The sequence below is a fragment of the Haliotis rufescens genome, unplaced genomic scaffold, assembly GCF_023055435.1.
Source record: "Haliotis rufescens isolate VD_foot unplaced genomic scaffold, xgHalRufe1.0.p SCAF_8, whole genome shotgun sequence".
Taxonomy (NCBI): Eukaryota; Metazoa; Mollusca; class Gastropoda; order Lepetellida; family Haliotidae; genus Haliotis; species Haliotis rufescens.
This window is the reverse complement of record NW_025964372.1, coordinates 27538195-27559465: the sequence shown is the minus strand read 5'-3', so window position 1 is coordinate 27559465 and position 21271 is coordinate 27538195. Positions and strand designations below refer to the sequence as shown.

General features: G+C 40.8%; 1 protein-coding gene across 1 annotated transcript; it reads right to left on the bottom strand.

Annotated features, from left to right (window-relative positions):
- Window positions 1–12164: 12164 nt before the first annotated feature.
- Window positions 12165–19653, bottom strand: LOC125376929. Its single transcript, XM_048389524.1, has 8 exons — window positions 19538–19653; window positions 18674–18907; window positions 16197–16430; window positions 15382–15615; window positions 14089–14322; window positions 13774–13853; window positions 13175–13271; window positions 12165–12654 (listed from the first exon to the last, which is right to left on the bottom strand). Exons 1-8 carry the CDS (start codon window positions 19587–19589, stop codon window positions 12389–12391), a joined length of 1431 nt encoding a protein of 476 aa, XP_048245481.1. The 5' UTR covers window positions 19590–19653; the 3' UTR covers window positions 12165–12388.
- Window positions 19654–21271: the final 1618 nt, after the last annotated feature.

Sequence of the window (21271 nt, the reverse complement as noted above, 5' to 3'; positions counted from 1 at the left end):
CCACACTTCCTTTGACTTGTACATATGCCATTGTGATTAAAACTACGTAATCCTCAAACCGCCTTCTTGTGTTGTGTTACAAGAAGGGGCGGGGTTACGTAAACTGGTGCCGAGACCAGGATCACCTTAAGGAGAGAAGGAGAGGGATCCCAGGAAACGACTAGGATCGAGGGAATTGGTCCCGGGACTCGCAAAAAGGTGATTCTTTGGGTTTTTGCAAGTACTTAAGTGAGCAAAATGGCAGAATATGCACAATTCTTACAAGGGTTAGCGGGAGAAATAACGGGGCAGTTATCAACAGTAACTTCAACATTAGGGGCACAGGGAAATGAAATAAACGGGAGGCTAGCTGCTGTAAATACAACGCTAAGCGCACAGGGCGTGAATCAAGCTATAAAACATTTGTGGGGAACCCGAAAGATTTAAAAAAATGGATCAAATCTGTAGAAAAGTATGCATTGCTAACTGGCGCAAATCAAGACGCCAGTAAAAAGCTAATTGCTTTTCAGAGTTGTGATGGCGCTGTAAGCGACTTCGTGCAATGCTATATGGATGATAATCCTGCCAAAACATGGAAGGAGTTAAGGGCAGAGCTAACGAGCAGGTTTGCTGAAATAAGCGACCCACAACACGCATTTATGTTTTTAAGGGCGGTCAAACAAAAACATAGTGAGGGTGTTCAGATTTATGCTGAAAGACTACTAAACTTGGCCGAAGAGGCTTATGAAGGATTAGGGCAGGACGGTGAAGATAATCCCGCCATCCAAAGACAATTGATAGGTTTTTTCATAGATGGCTTGAGTCATGAGTACATGCAGAAAAAAACTTATGAGGGAAAACCCCACATCCCTCAAAGAAGCAGTGGCCTCGGCCACGCGTGAACAAAACATTAGGGCTAGATTCGAACTCAGGTTGGGAAAACCGAGTAGCCGAGGGCATGATTTTAATAGTAGAGGGCACGATTCGAATAGCGGGAGGCGAGAAGTGCCTATGGACGTTGATCATGCTAGACAGCATCGTAATTGTTTCTCATGCGGGAAGCCAGGTCACCGGGCTTAGGATTGCAGATCAAAACGTGTTTATGCGGTTAATGAGAGAGAGCAAGAGATCAGGGTATATTGGCTATGCAATCAATCGGGCCACTTTAAACGAAATTGTCCAAACAGACCACCAAGAAAACAAAACCAGGGAAACTAAATTCTCTTCCTCATAAAGAAGCCGATGAGGGAGAGAAGGCGACAAATGGCCCAGAAGCCGATGAGGGAGAGAAGGCGACAAATGGCCCAGAAGCCGATGAGGGAGAGAAGGCGACAAATGGCCCAGAAGCCGATGAGGGAGAGAAGGCGACAAATGGCCCAGTACATTCAATAAATGAAGTGGGGAGACCAAATTCGTGTAGTATCAAAATAGGAAAAAAACAATGGAGGTGTTTAATTGATTCTGGCGCTGAAGTGTCGATAATGCATCGTAGGGTGTACGATTCAATAAAAGATAGATTTCCGTTAAACAAAAAGAAAGTCGCTTTACAAGGGGTTAATGGGAATTCGTTACAGGTAGATGGGAATGTGAAAGTTCACTTTAGGATGAGAGGCGTCAATCTTTCCTATACCTTCTATGTTGTAGGAAACATGAACAGAAATCTTATATTAGGACACGATTGGTTGACACAGGCAGGTGTTAGGGTGTATTTCGACTTGGGTAGCTTAACAGTAGGGAAAACTTATGTACCGCTAGAGGAAGATATCCATATATCTTCTCTAGTCAGGTTAGCAGCGGATACAACAGTAAAACCTCAGTGTAGAAATATCTTAAGGGCAAAGATTAAAAATAGACCATATTTTGAAACATCAAGCACGTATGAAATCTCCACAATTGAAAAGAGTTACCCAGCAAATGAACCAGGTCTACTCATAGGAAATTCTATTGTTAAGATTGACAAACATAGGAATGTCCCATTACTGCTAGTCAACAATACCAACCGTACATTTAGGTTGAAGAGAGGTTGCGTACTAGGGACGCTAAGGAGCGTAGCGATGAATTAGCTGATAGGGACATATCCTGTGATCTCAATGTTGACATTGACGCTCCAGTTAATTTGAAATCAAGGTTAACTGATTTAGTGTCTCAAAACAAGGGTTTATTTGCAAAGAGTGATTTAGACTTAGGGCAGACAGAAACTGTACGTATGAAGATAGACACAGGTGACAATGTTCCGATCAAGATGAAGCCATATCGAACTCCTCTTAACAAACGCAAAGTTGTAGATAAGGCGATCGATGACATGTTAGATGCTCAGATCATTCGACGTTCTAGGTCACCATGGAGTTTCCCCATTGTCGACGTTGACAAAAAATAGGGATCGAAGCGTTTTTGTGTAGACTTTAGGGTTTTGAACAAAATTAGCCGTCCTATTTCAACGACTTTACCCCTCAAATGGATGATGAAGATAAAGAAAAAACTGCTTTTGCTTGTCATAGAGGTCTTTTTGAATTTAACGTGATGCCTTTTGGACTTTGTAATGCTCCAGCAGTTTTTATGGAACTTATGAATGAAGTTTTACAGGGTCTCGATGCATTTGCAATAGCCTACCTAGACGATATTTTGATATTCTCAAAGTCGGAAGAACAACATTTACTTCATATCGAGACAGTTTATGAACGACTCCGCCAACATTCACTAAAACTCAAGTTGTCAAAATGTAGCTTTGCCAAGGAGGAAACTCAGTACTTAGGTTTTGTCATCAATCAAGATGGAATAAAACCTGACAACCAAAAGGTAGAGGCCATTAGGTCAATGGAAGCCCCAAGGTCAGTAAAAGAAGTACGAGGGTTCATAGGGATGTGCAGTTATTACCGCCGATTTATCCCCAATTTCTCAAATATTGCTGAACCCATGGTAAAACTTACCAAGAGATTTGCGAGATTCTCGTGGTCTGAAGAATGTCAAAAGTCTTTTGATTTCTTGAAAGACAGTCTGACGGTTGTACCATTACTGACCTATCCCGACCCGAATAGGCCATACACTCTGTACACGGACGCCAGTAACAGCTGTATAGGGGCGTGTCTGGTTCAGACACATGAAAGTGAGGGTGAACAGGTAGAAAAACTATGGGCACTGGGAATCGCGGGCTATACCTGTAAGATCGGGTATATGGCAGGAAAGAACAACACTTGTGCAGATCTACTATCTCGGGGCAAATCAAACACAGATAACGGCTGCGGGCCTAATGAGGAAGACATTGAGATTGATCGACCCGACAACAGTCTGAGGATTGAGGCATTGAACCCCACCAAATTCAACCCTAAGGATTTTGCTAGCTGCGATTTGCCAATTCCCGAGGCATCTTCATTGCCACGCAGAATGGAAATGGATATAGACATGCAGAAAGAGCAGGATAGGGATGAAAACATCACGAGCATCAAAGAACAACTGGAAAAAGGTCACGGTGACAAGTCACACTTAAAAAGGTACTTAGTCATAAATGATCTATTGTACTATGTCAGTGCAATTGAGGATGATCCATCGCCCAGGTTATATGTACCCGAAAAGTTCAAACAGATCGTGGTCACGCAATATCATGATGCAAACGGATACATGGGGATTGACAAGACATTTGAGGCAATAAAACTGAAATATTATTGGCCCAACCTCTACAGGGAGATAACTGAGTGTATCGGCAAATGTATCACTTGTCAATCTAGAACCATGAAGGCCCAGAAACCAGCTTTGCAGGAAACTGAGATTCCGCCCTACCCATTTGCGAAGGTAAGTATGGATCTCTCAGGACCCTATCCGACAACATTATCTGGGAATAAATATATCATCGGCTTCGTTGACCACTTCAGCGGTTGGCCTGAGGCGTTTGCAGTACCTGATAAATCAGCAGAGACAGTTGCCCATCTGATACTAGAGGAGATATTCCCGAGGTTTGGCTGTCCACTACAGATTGTCACAGATAACGGGACAGAGAATATTAACAAGGTTGTCAGTGAAACATTGTCAGCATTAGGGATCAACCACGTCAGGACGTCATTTTATCACCCCCAGTCCAATGCAAGAGTTGAGCGATTTCATCGTACATTACATGATGTCCTTGCGAAAAAGCTGAATGACAACGTAACAACATGGGACTTATACCTAAATCAAACCTTGGCTGCAATTCGTTTCTACATCTGTGAATCATCCAAGTTTTCGCCATACTTCTTGTTGTACAATCGTGACGTCGTTCTTCCTGTTGACAACCTGCTACGACCGAGACGTAAGTATGCAGGTGACGAAGAACATAAAACAGCACTGCAACAGCAGCACAAGGCATTCGTTCTAGTACACAAGAACATGAAGAAAGCAAAGAAAGACAGGCCCGATATGCCGACAGGAGCAGTAAACAAAATCAAGGTTGGCGACCCTGTCTACTATAGATTTCATCAAAGGAAGAGTAAGCTACAGAACAGGTGGAAGCCGTTCTACAGGGTTATTGAACAAACATCGCCAGTAACTTACATCATACGAAATCAGCTTGATGGATCAACTACACGAGCTCATGCAGAACATCTTAGGATTGCTAATCTAGATGATTGGGAAATTCCCAAGGACACAGAAGGTAGACCTCGAAGAAAACAACATTATGTTATATCACTATCCTCAGAATCAACCTCGGACGAGGAGGTACAAGGATCAAAGGATCCCATGTCAAGGATCACAAAGCGGTATAGACAGGAACGTTCAGACTCAGACTCAGAGAATGACGTTCCGTTAGCCCAACTTGCCAAACGCTTGAGTGCTAGGCGACGTGACTCTATTGACAATTCGACGGAGGACAACGGATCAAGTGAATCATCAGATAATGATAATGTATCCGTAAATGAAGTTAAAGAGACACGTCAATTAACCCCTGATGATAAGGTTAAGAAGTTGTTTGAGGCAGTAGCCGGGTTACTATAAGGCTTCGTAGTATAATCGGGCACTGCATGCATATCTTGTTTGTTTTGTATATATGGTATTGAGCATATATGGTATTCATGTTTGAGTACAACTGATGATTATAGTTGTATGTAGTCTTGGTTAGTCACAGTTTTATATAGTTTTTTTATTCTGTATATTTGCAGGAAATGGGTGTGTTTACCATATTAACAGTGTTGTGTTTTGGTGGTTTATTAGTCTATTAGTTTCTGAAAACGTGTTTTTTCAAAAGGTCAATGATATTTCTACAACTTGTTCAAAATGGCTTGTAGCACTAGTAATAGACATGAAACCTTATATTGACTATATTCAAAGATGTAGGAAGGATATCGAAGAAGTTGCATTAGTTTTGCGTAGACTGATGAGTCGCTACCATAGCAGCACTGATGTTAACAAAGTAGAAGGAACCTTCTACAGGTTAGACAAGGAAATTACGGGTCTAAATAATACACTAAGTTCGCTAGAAGTTAGTTTTCTAGAATACAGGAAGTTGATAAGACCAAAGCGATCATTAATCCCATTTATTGGCGATGCTTTAAGTTATCTATTTGGAACAGTATCCGAGTCTGATTTAAATTCAATCAAAAACAATATCAACAAAATTGCTAAGAACCAAGAAACCATATCGCATGTAGTTCATGAAGAACTCACTATTTTGAATGTAACAAGGATTCAAGTTCAGAAGAACCGACAAACAATTAATGCAGTTATTGATAATCTCAAGGAAGTAGAGGTAAATGTAGCAAACATCTCCCGAATTCTTGCGGGGCGTATAGATAAACTTGAATGGGCTACTAACAATTATCCAGAAAAAGGAATTATGGAATTATTATCGAACATTAACATGCTCGACCTTAGTTTATGAGGAAAAGATTTTGATAATAATATCACTTCCACTATTAGATTATAATGGGCAATACGAAATTTATAAAATTCATAATTTACCACTACCTCTCCTCTCAGATAAAACGCATGAATTTACTAAAGTAGCTGGCATGGTTGCCACATATAAATTAGAATCACGCATGATAAGCAGCCCGACTTATCCCCTAAATCTTAGTCAGATGTTCATGATCGCGCTCTTCATGAAAGATTTAGATAAAGTCAAGAGCTTGTGTAAACGGGAAGTTACCATGCACATGATACTGCCTAGGGCAGATAATATTTGGGAAGGCCAATGGGTCATTGCGACCGCTGAACAACTAGACTTTACTATAGTATGTTAAAAAGTATATCCACAGATAATAACTATTTACCCACCAATAGGTATGTTACGAGTAAACGTCTCTTGTACAGCTTCAAACAATCATTTGACATTACTACCATTTTATCGTAATGAAAGCAGGTTTGAATTAAATGAGATCTGGGCTCAGCTACCTCATATGCCAAACGTTTTAGATATGCTGTTATGGAAACCCTTTAAGGAAAAATTAAGAAATGTGACGATATCGAAAGTTCCAAGCCACCTCCAGAATATAGATACGGTATCCATGAGTCATTTAATTGATGAATTACATAGTGTAAACACTGAAATTAGTTGGGATAAGAAAATTAACTGGAAAAAGTGGTTAGTTGGGGGTATCATGTTACTAGTCATAATAATATTGATAATGGTTTTAAGATATAGAAAATTTTGGCTATCCAAAATGCTCACTTGGGGAAAGCACACCCGGGAAACACCCGAATTCGAGTTGATGGGATCTGATGTGATCCAGGTCGCGAGTACCGACTCCAGGAGCGGCTTAGCGACCTGCACCACTGATGACGGGGGATCAGACTTCGGCGCCTCCAACAACGTCATCCATACGACGCCTGTACCCTGGCCTGGATGCCCACTACTAAACAGTACAGTGTTGCGATATTGTTGCTGCATGAACTAAGATGAACAGGCTGGTGACGAAGATGGACGGCGGCCATATTGGAACTTGTGGTGACGACCATAAAGTTGAACTAAGTTGAAAAGAAGAGTGAGTGAGTGAGTTAAATTTTAAGTCACATCGGCAATATTTCAGCCATATCGTGACTAACAATAGTTGAACATAATACATATATTGAAAAGAAGAACACGACGCAGAACTGACGATCACAGATGACCATAATGGTGTGTCTGTAGCCGGTCGAGGGCCAAGATTGTGACGAAGTGACATTTTAAAAGCGATTAAGTCCGGTCACGGACAGCATGATCGTTGTAAAATATTTACACTCTTTTTTTTGTATATATATATATGGAACTGTGTGTATTTTTAAGATCGACTTATGAGGCCTGGAAATATCAACAATATTTCCAAGTAGAAAGGGGCGGATGTAACACTATCAGTGTTTGCCAAATACGACTAATGTAACACTATCAGTGTTTGCCAAATACGACTGACCCCGTGGATATGTCAAGTACATATCAAGTGGACCAGTGAGTGGTGGTTTCATGTCACCTTAAGGGGAACAATTTTAAGTGCCTCGTCATGGACACCACTTGATGGTCAATTTAATCTCAAGTTGACCACACCAAATTTTAGTACCTGTGCAAAACAAAATGCTTCGCATTCCATCATTACTATATATTTACCGGGCGACTTCCAAATACCGGCAGACTTGGTCTCAGCACCCGAAGGTACAGGTGAGTATCTAGAGGGAGGAAGGAAGGACGGCACACTTCCTTTGACTTGTACATATGCCATTGTGATTAAAACTACGTAATCCTCAAACCGCCTTCTTGTGTTGTGTTACATGTGTCTGTTGCCTAAAGCCACACTCATCAATGTTCCACCTATACGATGGAAGCCTGTAAATAATCACTTATTGCCTTGTAAGATGTTGCACACATTAAGTAATGTAGTCGCTCGATTTAGTGGAAACAGATGCAGGGTGTTTGATTATTATTGTTGTGTCTGTTGCCTAAAGCCACACTCATCAGTGTTCCACCTATATGATGGCAGCCTGTAAATAATCGAATCTAGACCAGACAATCCAGTGATTGGTATTTTGAGCAACGATCCACGCCGTCTCAGCACGACAAAGACACGACACTGACCGAGTCACTGAGTCTGACCACCCGATCTATTTAGCTGCTATAGGTTGCTATAGGGTTTATGATGATGTTAGATATTTAGCCAACGGCCCAAGGGACCAATTCAATCCGGAATCCCTAAGGATATTTAAACCGTAACATGTATATACATGTATGTTTACTTCTGCTAGAGAAGGATTTTTACTCATTATGAAGTTTTTGTAGTGGTCAGGGACTATATACAATGTATTTGGCCAATTAATATTTCATATCAGTTTCATTTTGCTAATTCTATTAACTTGAAAATAAATATCAGTTTAAATTATTTATTTATTTGTGGCAAGCTTTTCCCCCGATCCTTTCACAAAAGAAAAGAAAAAAGGGTCAACCTGGCAAAGGATTAATATCTGATACAAAGCTTCCCACAAAGGAAGTGGAACAGTGTCATCCCATGGTATCATTTGTTTCAACCATAGGTGTGGTGGTTTGGTGGTGGTTTGTTGTTTAACGCCGCACTCAGCAATATTCCAGCTATATGATGGTGGTCTGTAAATAATCGAGTCTGGACCAGACAATCCAGTGATTGATATCATGAGCATCGATCCACGCAATTGGGATCGATGACATGCATCAACCAAGTCAGCGAGCCTGACCACCCGATCCCGTTAGTCGCCTTTTACGACAAGCATAGTCGCCTTTTACAGCAAGCATGGTGAAGACCTATTCTACCCCGGATCTTCACAGGTCTCATTGGTATGATCAACTCGACAGGTATGGGTTTCGAATGTGTGTTTGTTGCTTAACACAGCAGTCAGCACTATTCCATTGTTGCTGTTTTTTTAACGCCGCACTCAGCAATAGTCCAGCTAAATTTATGACGGCGGTCTGTGAATAATAGAGTCTGGACCAGACAATCCAGTGATTGAATCATGGGCATCGATCCACGCAACTGGGATATAATGACATGCATCAACCAAGTTAATTTGCTATCACTTTGCTCTCCTATCTCTACAATTAACTTAGGGTTCAACAATTTAATTGACCTCTTCTCCAGTGACAAAATGTCGCTTTCCTATCAAAATCGAACAATCAATTTGAGTTGTGCCAATGAGAACTGACTTCAACTTAATCATATTCCACCCTTTAAGGGACAGGCACGGCCAGTTGTCCGTGAGTCCGAAGCTAGTGAAAATGTAGTCTGGCTTTTTGTTTTTTCGCCAAAGCTAGTGAGTTAAAATAACCACTTGTCCAAAATGAGTTACCGATAAGTTGGATATGACCAATGGTGTGTCTCTACTCCAGCCTTTTATGTGCTAAACCTCCCACAAAAAGTTATTAAATCTGTTTAATCTGTCAAATGAAAAACATCCCCTTTTAACTCGCCTTGAGTAGTATATATCATATTCATTGATATGATCGGGGCCATGGTTGATCCAGTGTCATATTCCAAACTATGGATTGGTGCTAATGTCACTCACTGGATTGTCTTGTCCGAACTCAATTTATAGGTGGCATATTATTGAGGGCTGCATTAAACAACAAACGACCAAGCAACCCTGATCGACTTATAGTTTGGAGGGTTCTCAGTTCATTATGGGTGTGCTATTGCAGCTCTCCTGTTGTTTTCAAAGCTGCGCTAAAGCTCGAATCAGGCAAAGATTAGGATAGGTTGATATTACTGAGGATGTTTCGGAATGGCCATTATTTCGGTAGTCAAGAGAGGCTTACACCTCCGTCTTAACAAGTCTTGGGTAGAACATGCTAACCCATTTCGCAAATGCCTGGCGTCATCACTGATTTTCAGCGATGCAGTCAAATATTTTCACCACTATTTTGCCTTTCTCTTTCGTATGACTGGTTATTCTCTGGCAATGACGTTTTATACCTAAATGCAGGTTCCCTAAGGTTCAGTTACAACAAACTAATAATGTTTTATCCCCGCCACGAAGAACAATATATGTGTCATTTGTATGCATGCCCACTTCACAATGGGGACATTTTTCTTATAGACTATTGAAGTTGGACAAATGAAATTTAACACACTCACCTTACTTGTTATGATCTTAAAAGAGTTTGGTAAATGGTATTATTGCCCTTGCTTCGTGCTTTTGAACTTAGTGCATGCTGTGTGAAATGGTAACATGTTTTCTCTTACAACAGTTACATGAATGAAAGTGTACATGCTTATCTAAAAGATTCTTGTCAAGACTTGTCAAAATTGGTACCGTAATTTTTTTACAGAGTTATTGCTCTTGTACCGTGATTTTCAGATCAGTGAAGATCCGAGGTAGAAGAGGCCTTGCCGTAAAAGGCGACAATGTTTGTTGGAAGAGGCGACTAACGGGATCGGGTGGTCAGGCTCGCTTACTTGGTTGATGCTTGTCATCGTATCCCGATTGCGTGGATCAATGCTTATGATGTCAATCACTATATTGTCTGATTTACAGACTGCCGTCACATAACTGGATAATTACAGAGTGCGGCGTTAAACAACAAACAAACAAACTAAAGTTACTAATAGGCGGTAAGCAAGGTCTTTCTTAGCACGTTGGTATTGACAGATTAGCTGTTTTTATCTATACCGTCTTGAATATTAATATAAAAGTGACAAAAAACTGTCCATATTCATAATGATAATTCTAACATGCATATTGAAATTACTCGATTTTGTCTGGTCAATCAGAGGCTATTAAATTACTATAAGCCCCCTCTGATTGAAACAGCTGATTTGACGGCCGCAAAACTGCAGAAGCTAATATTCATAGAATAGTCCTTTTTTCAGTCATTGTCGGTAGGCATATTTAAATAATTATTTTACAAATTGCATAGTTGAGGTAATAACAATATTCAAAGGATGTGTGGCAATACATTTCGTGCAGAAAACACGACAGAAATCTTCAAAGAGAATATATTTTAAGTTTTGGGGACAACAGATAACTTGGAATTTGGCGTTTCTCTATATACAACTGTCACATCATATCGTTTGCGTCACAATGAGCGACATGACGTCATAATTGTGACGTGCAGTGTAGAACGGAAACTTTGGAAAGCTTGCTTAATTTTCTTTAGGCGTGCCCACCTCATGTGTGTACAATTGCTACCACCAAAGAGTTTGCGTTTTATTTAGTCATGGTAAAATGGAGATAAACATACCGTGTTTTCAATGTAGAGTGAATGAGTGAGTGTTTGTGTTTGTGTGTGTATGTGTTGTTGTTTTTTGTTTGTGTGTGTGTGTGTGTGTGAGAGAGACTCTGTGTGTGTGTGTGAGATTCTGTGTGTGTGAGATTCTGTGTGTGTGTGTGTGTGTGTGTGTGTGTGTGTTTGTGTGTGTGTGTGTGTCTGTGTGTGTCTGTGTGTGAATCCGGATCATTGACGATTATATAATGCCAGCCCACTGAAATATCATGCCGCAATTTAACATGAATACCCAACTCAGACAGAGTAGCCAAACAGTCCTTGTTTTCGCCTGTTAATTCCGAGCGCCAGGCAAGGTAACAACACATACTTATCTTAACAATACATATCTTTTGGTATGATGAGGCCTGGGGTCGGGATCGACCTCCCGACACAGAAACACTCCAATCTCGACCAAATGCTGAATAGATTTTACGATTCAGATTGTATCATCAGCATGTTTATGTTGATGAATCAATATCAATTAGTGACGACATTAGGTGTTTGCGAAAAAGTGAGCGTTTCCTGCTCCACCAATCACAACACACGCAAAGGCAAGTCAATTGGTCCCTAAAAACACGGAAACATATGACACAAGTCACAATAGGAAACCGGCCATATTTTTGTCACTGATACATCAAATATGGAAATATCCTCCACATTTCTTCCATAAACCATTTTGAAAGCGTTGCTTAAGATTTGAATGTTGTAATCTTGATCAAACAACTAAAGTAAAAAGTAGACACCAAACACTGGAGCTGCTGGAATATTGCTCGGCACAAAATGAAAGTTCATCCCTTTCATCATTCAGTTTTGTTGAGAGTTTACGTCACACGCTAACAAAGCTTATGTGTGTTGTATTAGTATTATATCCTTCTCAAAAGAAGGTAAAGGAAACACGATTAACTATGATGAAAGAATCGGGTGTTCTTTAACTTTTTTTTGACTAACACATGTCAATTTGTTATTTCACTAAAATATATCATAATACAACCAGTGTTCGACCATAACACAACACAATGATATTGGTAATTCTTTATTTACGAGTACATTGGTATAATAGTAGGTGTGTTTAACACAATGATTGTATTTAGAGGTGCCTTTGTACGATTGATTTGATTACTTTTCAAATGATCTTAGGTTGGACACTACTTTTGTAGACAGATGAATTTATTACAACCTATTTTAGACAAGATACCTTAATCATGACGACTGTAAACTAAATTACCAATACGTGTATCCTTAAAGAACCTAGGGCGCAGGTATTGGCAGGGTTGCCAGACAGATGAAGTTCTCCTTCCTGTAACACCGTTCTTCCTCCCACTCCCATTGGCCGGCGTCGTTCTTCTCCAGGACGGCACAGTTATGTGGGTGCTTCTCAGAGGTAGAGGTGCTGCAAGTGCCCGTGCCGTTCACGAGTGGGGAGGTGAAGCCATTTAGGGGAACAATGTCACCAAGCAGATATCGCCACTGGAACCGGTCCAAAAGATTGGTCACCCCAATCCAGTATTCTTGACCTGAGTGACAGAAAATATGAAGTGTGTAACTCTTAAGCCATTACATGGTGGGCGGTAAATAATCCACTCGTAGCCAGACCAACGAGTGGTTGATGTTATCAGTAACATCTCGCGACGTCAGGGTACATTGACAAGCAACAAGTTCTCCGAGACTGACCTCCAGATCCAATTAATCGTCGCTAATGTTTATTTCGTGAAGTCCTGCAAATGAGGACAAGAGAAAAAGATGCAGTTAGATGATGCATAGCTTAGCCTAAAGAGGGAGCTGATGTCTGGGCCTATGTCTCGTCCAGGTAAAGACGAGCCTTACCTGTACCGTGTGTGAACCGCTGAAATCGAAATTGAAATTGATTTGATCTGAAACATAACCTTTTATCATAGACCCCGTTGATAAAAACGCTTTCTTGGGTGGAACTCATACTGTTATCTAACACTGCCACAGGTCCAAGTGGAAACCTTTGTTGTTCTGTTAATTGGATATAGAATGGCCACGAAACAGTATAAGCGAGCTATGAATTACCTTTTTTAGCATTTGCAGCGAGAACACCGTTGACAAAGTCGCTCTGAGCCTGGGTTCGGATCATGGCCAGATTGCTTCCGATGATGTCACAGTATTCCTGTAACAAGAATCTCTGTACTTCAGTATTCATTCAGACTTCAAACACGCAAAGTATCATCCTAGAGTACTGAATACACTAAAGGTTATTGAGTGAATCTGGTTTAACGCATAGTTTAACATTATCTCAGTTATTGAGAGAGAGTGAGTGAGTGAATGACTGAGTGTGTGAGTGAGTGATTGAGTGACTGATTGTGTGAGTTTGGTTCAGGTCGTGAGAGGCAAGCCAGGACAGACGCAGGGTTTAGTCGTTGACATATTTTGTTCAACCCACGAGAAAGGTTCGGTATCTGAGATTTCAGTCCAAACTACATAATGCTGGCTTGGCCATGGGACGCAACTTTCTTTGAATAAAGGTCCCTTACCCATTGGGCCAAACGTATCCTCCGACCACCCTTAAGTGAGTGAGTGAGTGAGTTTGGTTTAAGGCCGCTTTTAACAGTATTCCAGTTATATCTCGGCGTGTCAGCTTAATATGGGAGGAAAGCGGTGTCGTTGTTTACCTTCGCGTCGGCATAGCTTGCTTGGAATCCAGAGAAGTAGAAACAGTTCTCGTCCAGCTGGAAGTGGTTGCAAGGACATTCTGTGGAGGAGTGAGTGAGATGGGTTTAACGCCGTCCTAACAAGTATTTCACTCAATGGATATACAACTTCTTTATAACAATGACTGCACTAAGTAGGTGCGTACACTTTGGTGCAACCAAGTCGGATCACACACCTGGAAAACCAGGGATTACAAGTAGATAAATGAAACTACCATGTGATGCTATTTTATCCTCATTTGTCTTACCATCAGATAAATACAGTCATATACTTACGTAGCTGGACGCCTTCTAGGACCACCTCTACTAACTGAAGGATATCAGTAGCGTCGACCTTGGAGCTCTTTTTAAGACGGATGTACCTTCCGATTGGCGTCCCTGTGCAGTTGAAGGTCGTGGTCGACCCGGCGGCGGGGGCGGTGCTGCCGATTGTGGTGCACACTTGAGGCGTTCCTCCAAGAGTTGCGTTGTTGTCATATACCTCGATGATGATGTTTCGAAGACGCTCGGCTGTGAATTTTCGGATGATTTAGTGATAATGTCTTACTGAACAAAAACAACGAGGTAGTCTCAATTAGTCTGGGCCAGGGCAACAATCTACCAGTCAATTCCGTATAACACGGGGTCCTGGAGTCATATTGTGACTTGCGAAATCGGACAAACTTGTCATGATGCAATAAATATTCAAATGAGGTTATCTAGCAGGAACTACTATCAAGTGCTTTACACCGATATAATGGCCATTTAGTTACGATAGGAGTGTCATTATGTCTGTTAATGTATGATTAATAGGGCGGTTCACTCAAGCATTGTATTCATGCGCAGTTTACATCTCCCACCGTGATATTTTACACACTACATGGGTATCAACCCTGGCCAAAAGGAATCAATTGTGTATGTTTGCATTTATTTATGTCTGATTTCAAGCTCTTCCAAAATATATGCTTCTGGTTCTTCGACTGAGAATCGTTGAAGCCTATTGGTGAATATTTGCTTTACATTGATGAATATCTAACAGGGCCAACGCTACATCATAGGGTTACTTCAAATGAATGCCACAATTCGTCAAGTGAGTGAGTTAACATTTATAGTCACGTTGGCAATATTTCAGCCATATAGTGACTAAATCAAATTATACAGTAATAATACATTGATATAGACATTGAAATCTGTCGACAAAGGACAGTAAAAGCACTAGAATATCACAGATATAGATTTAAAATTAGTATGTTACCATAAAAATGTGACTATTCTAAACAATACATAATAAAAATGGGCTAGAGATCACCAGCAACTAAAGTTAGGCAACCATACTAGGGACCATGGGGACTTCTGCTTCCTGCAATCCGCCAAGAATTGCATCCCTTCGGCGTACCTCGATCTGCTGATCGTGACTTGGTATGACAGATTCGCCTTGTTTGTTATTTTTGGATCCATTCAAGTGGCAAAACCAGGCTTGATCTCTATTGGCTTTCCTCCTGCATTGAACTGAAACGCCGTCTTTAACATACTTTTTAAGATACTGTTCAAATCGGCGTTAAACCAACCTCCCCATCTCACTCTACTTACAACAGCAGTCAGCCCTGTTGGTGATGGTGACTGAGCGGAGAAGGAAGTTGCTGCCCAAATCGATGTCCATATAAGGCATAGTGTCTTCGACAGCTGTTCCAAATGTAGTGTTGTCAACGACGAAGTCGGGGCCAAATCCGCCGTCAACGGCAAGCTGTGGAACGAAGTCCGTGGAGCCGAAGGTGAAGACTGAGGAGGAAGAGACCTGTGACCCGCCGACGGGGATCACAGCACCTGGGGGACAAACAATCACAGCTGTAGGTAAATCTCATTTCAAAACATATAAACCTATAGTTTCCTCTTTTCCTCCAAACACAGCGCTTGGGTGGCCCAATGGTCAAAAACTCCGAGTTCACCGTCGATAGTTGCGACCCCTTGCTGATCCTCTGAACGTTCGCTCGAATCCAAGGCCATTTGTTTGTTGTTTAATGTAACACTCAGAAATATTCAAGTTATATGACCTCGGTCTATAAATGATTGGGTCTGGACCAGACAATCCAGTGATTGACATCATGAACATCGATCTGAAAACTGGAAGTCACTGAGCCATCCGTGTCGTCAAGTGTATTTATAATCGCATGGCGCTTGCTTCCACTAGAACACACGAATACTTTCAATGTTTCTATTGAGTGGCCATTTTTTAACATTGCATCGGCATTCTTTTTACGAGAACTAATTTTTCATTCATTAGAAGCATTCACAGTTAAACAGAATGGAAAATATCACCGATAAAGTAGGTAAATGTGGCACTATTTTTGTGATACTATTTTTGTTAGCCTCATCTTACCATCATATATATACAGTTATATACTTACTTAGCGGAACGCCATCAAGGACCACCTCTACAAACTGAAGGATGTCATTTGCGTCGACCATGCTGAACTTGTTAAAACGGATGTACCTTCCGAATGCCATGGCCGAACAGGTGAACGTGGTGTTGGAACTGGCGGCAGGGGCGGTGCTGCCGATTGTGGTGCAGACTTGAGGCGTTCCTCCGAGTGTTGGATCGTTATTGTACACCTCGATTCGGATGTTTCGAAGACGATCAGCTGCCAAGGTGGAGAGATATACACATGTACAACACAACCCCTTCAGTCGATTATTGTCTTTCAGCCTTTTATGCAAATTTGGGTAGTCGATAATGACCTTTGTTTCTAATATAAGTTTCTTCAGACATGCTAAAACGCTCGGCTGCGAAGATGGAAAGAGTGGGTGATGATGATGATATCTTATGCAGCAATATCGTGGTAGCCTCAAATAGTATAAGTCAGGAACACTTGGTCCAAATATCCACGCCGTCGGGGCATGACACCATACCATACAATCTGCCAGGTTACACAGTTTAACACAGGGTCCTGTGGACATACTGTGACTTGGGAACTGGAGCGTTGATGACTGATATCAAGTTCAGCAGGAATGTGTTGTAATTCTAGGTCTACGCTCTCCATAGAATGTTCTTGAAGATATATATGCTTTGTATGATCTCAGTTCTGTACATGTTTCTGATGTAAAAGAAATCTACAGCTATGAGGGACCACGATAATCATCCCGAGTCTACCTTACTGTTTACCAAGGGCAGAATAAGTCAACCAACACGCCTTAATCTGAATAGACTGCTTTGGTGGTAGCAAAGAACAGCATTGAGAACGATAGAGAAAGTTAAACGTGACACCGTTCTATTTATTTAGGTAATATGTGATAAATATCATAGTGTTATTGATGTGAAAAAGCAATCCAATCAACTTGTTACTATACTCAAAAACAAAAGTTCCTGTGACACCAATATTTTAGTGTATATTTCAAACAAGTAAAGTTTGGTTTCACTATTGTAGTACATGTATGGAATCAAGTCACAAAAACGCAACTGCTCCAGAAAAGCATGCATTCCAAGCAAAAGATGACTTTTATGCAAGTCCCATGCATTTCACTTCCGAAGAATAGGTATAAAAACACGTGCGTTAACGGGATTCCATATGCATTGTTTAGCATCGTGCTGACAACAACCACTCAGAAAAACAACAAAATTACGCAATTATTCAACATTACGAAATGCCACGCCTGCCCGAAAATGAGCGTCTGCGAGCCATTGGTATGCTTGAAGCAGGATCGAGTCAAAGTGATGTTGCAAGACAATTTAACGTCCACAGAAACAACATTTGGTGTTTATGGTAACGTTGCCTACAGACGAATGCAGTCAGAGACCGTCCTCGGAGTGGCAGTCACGCGTAACTAATAATCGACAAGACAACTGGATGTGCAGGGATTGTCGCCAGAAGACCCGCCAGGCGTCCAATTTTGACAGAAATCCACTGTAAAGCATGTCTACAGTGGTGCAGACAGCGTCTACGCTGGACGGCCATGCAGTGGGGACAAGTTCTATTCATTGAAGATTCTCGTTTTCACCTCAGCCTAAGCGATTGACGGACGTCGAGGTGAACGTTACGTTAATCATTGTGGCATGGAAGAAGATCGGTTCGGGAACGGCAGCGTTGTGGTATGGGGTGGGATGACAGCAAGACAGAGGACCCGTTTGATAGTGGTAGAGGGAAATCTCAATGGAAAACGCTACCTCGACGAGATCATCGGCCCTTTTGTTCTACCGTTTTTGCGTCATCATGGTCCAGGCATTACCTTTCAACATGACAACGCCCGGCCTCATATTGCTCGGCTTGTTCAGGATTTAAAACAACGTGAATGTCATCCCCTGGCCGGCTCGCTCCCCTGATCTCTCACCAATCGAGCACATGTGGGATGAGATGGATCGGCGCCTTCGACGTCAACCACGTGTTCCACAGACACTCCAGGAACTTCGAAACATGCTCCAGCAGTTATGGACAGATATCCCACAGGACTATGTGCGACGCCTGGTCCATTCCATGTGACGAAGATGTGTTGCTTGCTTTGCAACCAGAGGTGGACACACATGCTATTGATTTGTAAACTGACATTTTGGCATGTTCATGTTATTTTTATGAAATCACGCATTTTCTGAAGTCAGTATGGCAAATTAAACCATTTGAACACTTACAGGAGTCTGTTGCAAACTGAAATTGTTTCAGATTAGATAAAAAACTTTTGTTGTTCAGTATTTGACCCAATAAATATTCAAATAAGGTCATCGAGCAAGAACTACTTTCAAGCTCAAAACATCGATGAAATGCCCAAAAAGTGGCGATATGGGTTTCATGATGTGAGGACGAATCTGTGGACAATCAGATCATTTGACAGTATGTAATTCTATTTATCTGTCTTTAAAAGAAATAAATACACCTAACCATCTCACTCTACTTACCACAGCAGTCACCCCTGTTGGTGATGGTGACGGAGACGAGAAGGAAGTTGCTGCCCAGATCAATGTCCATGTAGGGCATTGTGTCTCCAACAGCCGTTGCAAACGTAGTGTTGTCAGCGATGAAGTCGGTGCCAAATCCGCCGTCAACGGCAAACTGTGGAACGAAGTTCGTGGAGCCGAAGGTGAAGACTGAGGAGGAAGTGACCTGTGACCCAAGGACAGGGATCATAGCACCTGGGGACAAACAATCACAGCTGTAGGTAAATTAAATCCCAAAGCTAAAAACCTATATTTTCCTCTATACCTTCAAACACAGAGCAAGGGTGGCCTCAATGGTTAAAACTCCATTAGCGCCAATGTTGCAAAACCCTGCATTATCTGCGACCCTGGATTCTGGGGAAACGTATACAGTGTTCTTATACCATGCTTGTGGTATCTTAGTCATACCTTAAAATTATATATGTAGATCCGAAACATTACTTGAGATCCGAAACACAACTATGATACCCATATCAATTACAGCATGTTTAGTCACCATCAAACCATCAAACAAGTCTTGTGCCCGACAGTTTACACACATTCTAGCTACACAGTAAAACTGATACATACGTATGTATATGCATGGTTATATGCCTGTTGGCGAGTATATAGTTCTAAAGTAACCTTTCATACATGATCATGAACATAAACATTGTGTATTTGTCCGAGCAAAGCAACTTTTAGCATGATCCGTCTCTACCTGTATATAATATATGTATAACTGGGATACACAATTATGACTTAACCTGCAGTTTCATGTCAACACCGAACTATTCCTAATAAGAGTTGGAAAATTATGGTAGAAAATTCGGTTGAAATACTTACCATGTGTCTCAGCAACCCCCAACACAACCACGAACAGAGAGATGAGCAGCATTGTAGACAATCGGGATGATTTGTCAGATAGGGTTGGTGTCTCTATATTTATACCAAAGATTTTAATCATCTCGACGAGGCAGAATTAACCACAGTGGGCCATGTGTAATTTCTATTTACCTGACAGTTTGATATGATTTACGGTGCAGAAATTAAGCTATTAACTACGTTTAATTAAGTTTAATTAAACAGGTGTTCATTCTGATTGGTGTCAGTCACATGACATATGTGATACAATTTGATAATAAAGTTCACATTGTTCGAATGATGCTGAACGGACTTCAGATACAAAGTACTATATGGCTGTATACCAATCCTCCATTACAAAAGGAACAGTGTTGAGAGCAGCGATAAGCAACAAGCAAATAAATCTCCCTTAGAAGAGACAGGCACTAGGGTGGTTTGGTGTCATGAGAATATCTGATTTTACTTTCCCCATTGCAGACAATATGCACTAAAATTTAAAAGATTACATGGATCAAAGGACGTAACTATATATGCGCTAACTTTGCTTTGAGGAAGGATACTCAGGGTATTTATCATAACCGAATGAATATTTCTTGAATGTTTGTTTAATCGTTTTATAAGCCGTATTTGTGAAGAAGAATAGAGCACTATTTTTTCTACAGAAAAATGGTATTAGGATATTTTTTGGAGATTCTTCACATCCTCACGATAGAGTCGTAATCTTACAATGGACATGTCTTACTAAAATGTAAAGTGTTTTTTCGCTTTTATTACCTATATTCTTTCAAATTAAAAATAAATTATATATTCAGAAAAATTTAAATAACATTACAAAAATGTCTCAAAACATCAACTTATCTGTACCCCTGCTAATTAATCATAGAGGGGTGTTTTATATTTATGTCCTTTGTACATATTTATTTACCTGGCACTGTATATTCAGCCATTGTGTACTTCAACATAAGTATGAAACACAGTTTAATTTATAAAAAAACAGTTTCGACGCCTTTTGACCAGGAAATTCAGACGTTTGATGAAATAACCTCACCCATTATGGCGCCGATGAGATCAACATCTTATTTGGCAACATTATCCAAATATCCTTTATCTTTTTAATCAATTCAATGACTGTGGGACCACGCTGTTCTACACAACCAATCTAAATGCAAAATCGCCATAGGATTATATCAATCCTCTTCGTTTTTACGGTTCACGAACTTAGAAATATGTTCAATGTGGGAGTATTATTGTGAGCTCTGTTCACTTATTGCCTTGTAAGATGTTGCACACATTAAGTAATGTAGTCGCTCGATTTAGTGGAAACAGCTGCAGGTTGTTTGATATTTCAACGTAATTATTGTTGTGTGTAACACTATCAGTGTTTGCCAGATACGACTGACACCGTGGATATGTCAAGTACATATCATAACACTATCAGTGTTTGCCAGATACGACTGATGTAACACTATCAGTGTTTGCCAAATACGACTGACCCCGTGAAGACCCCATGGATATGTCAAGTACATATCAAGTGGACCAGTGAGTGGTGGTTTCATGTCACCTTAAGGGGAACATTTTTAAGTGCCTCGTCATGGACACCACTTGATGGACAATTTAATCTCAAGTTGACCACACCAAATTTTAGTACCTGTGCAAAACAAAATGCTTCGCATTCCATCATTACTATATATACCGGGCGACTTCCAAATACCGGCA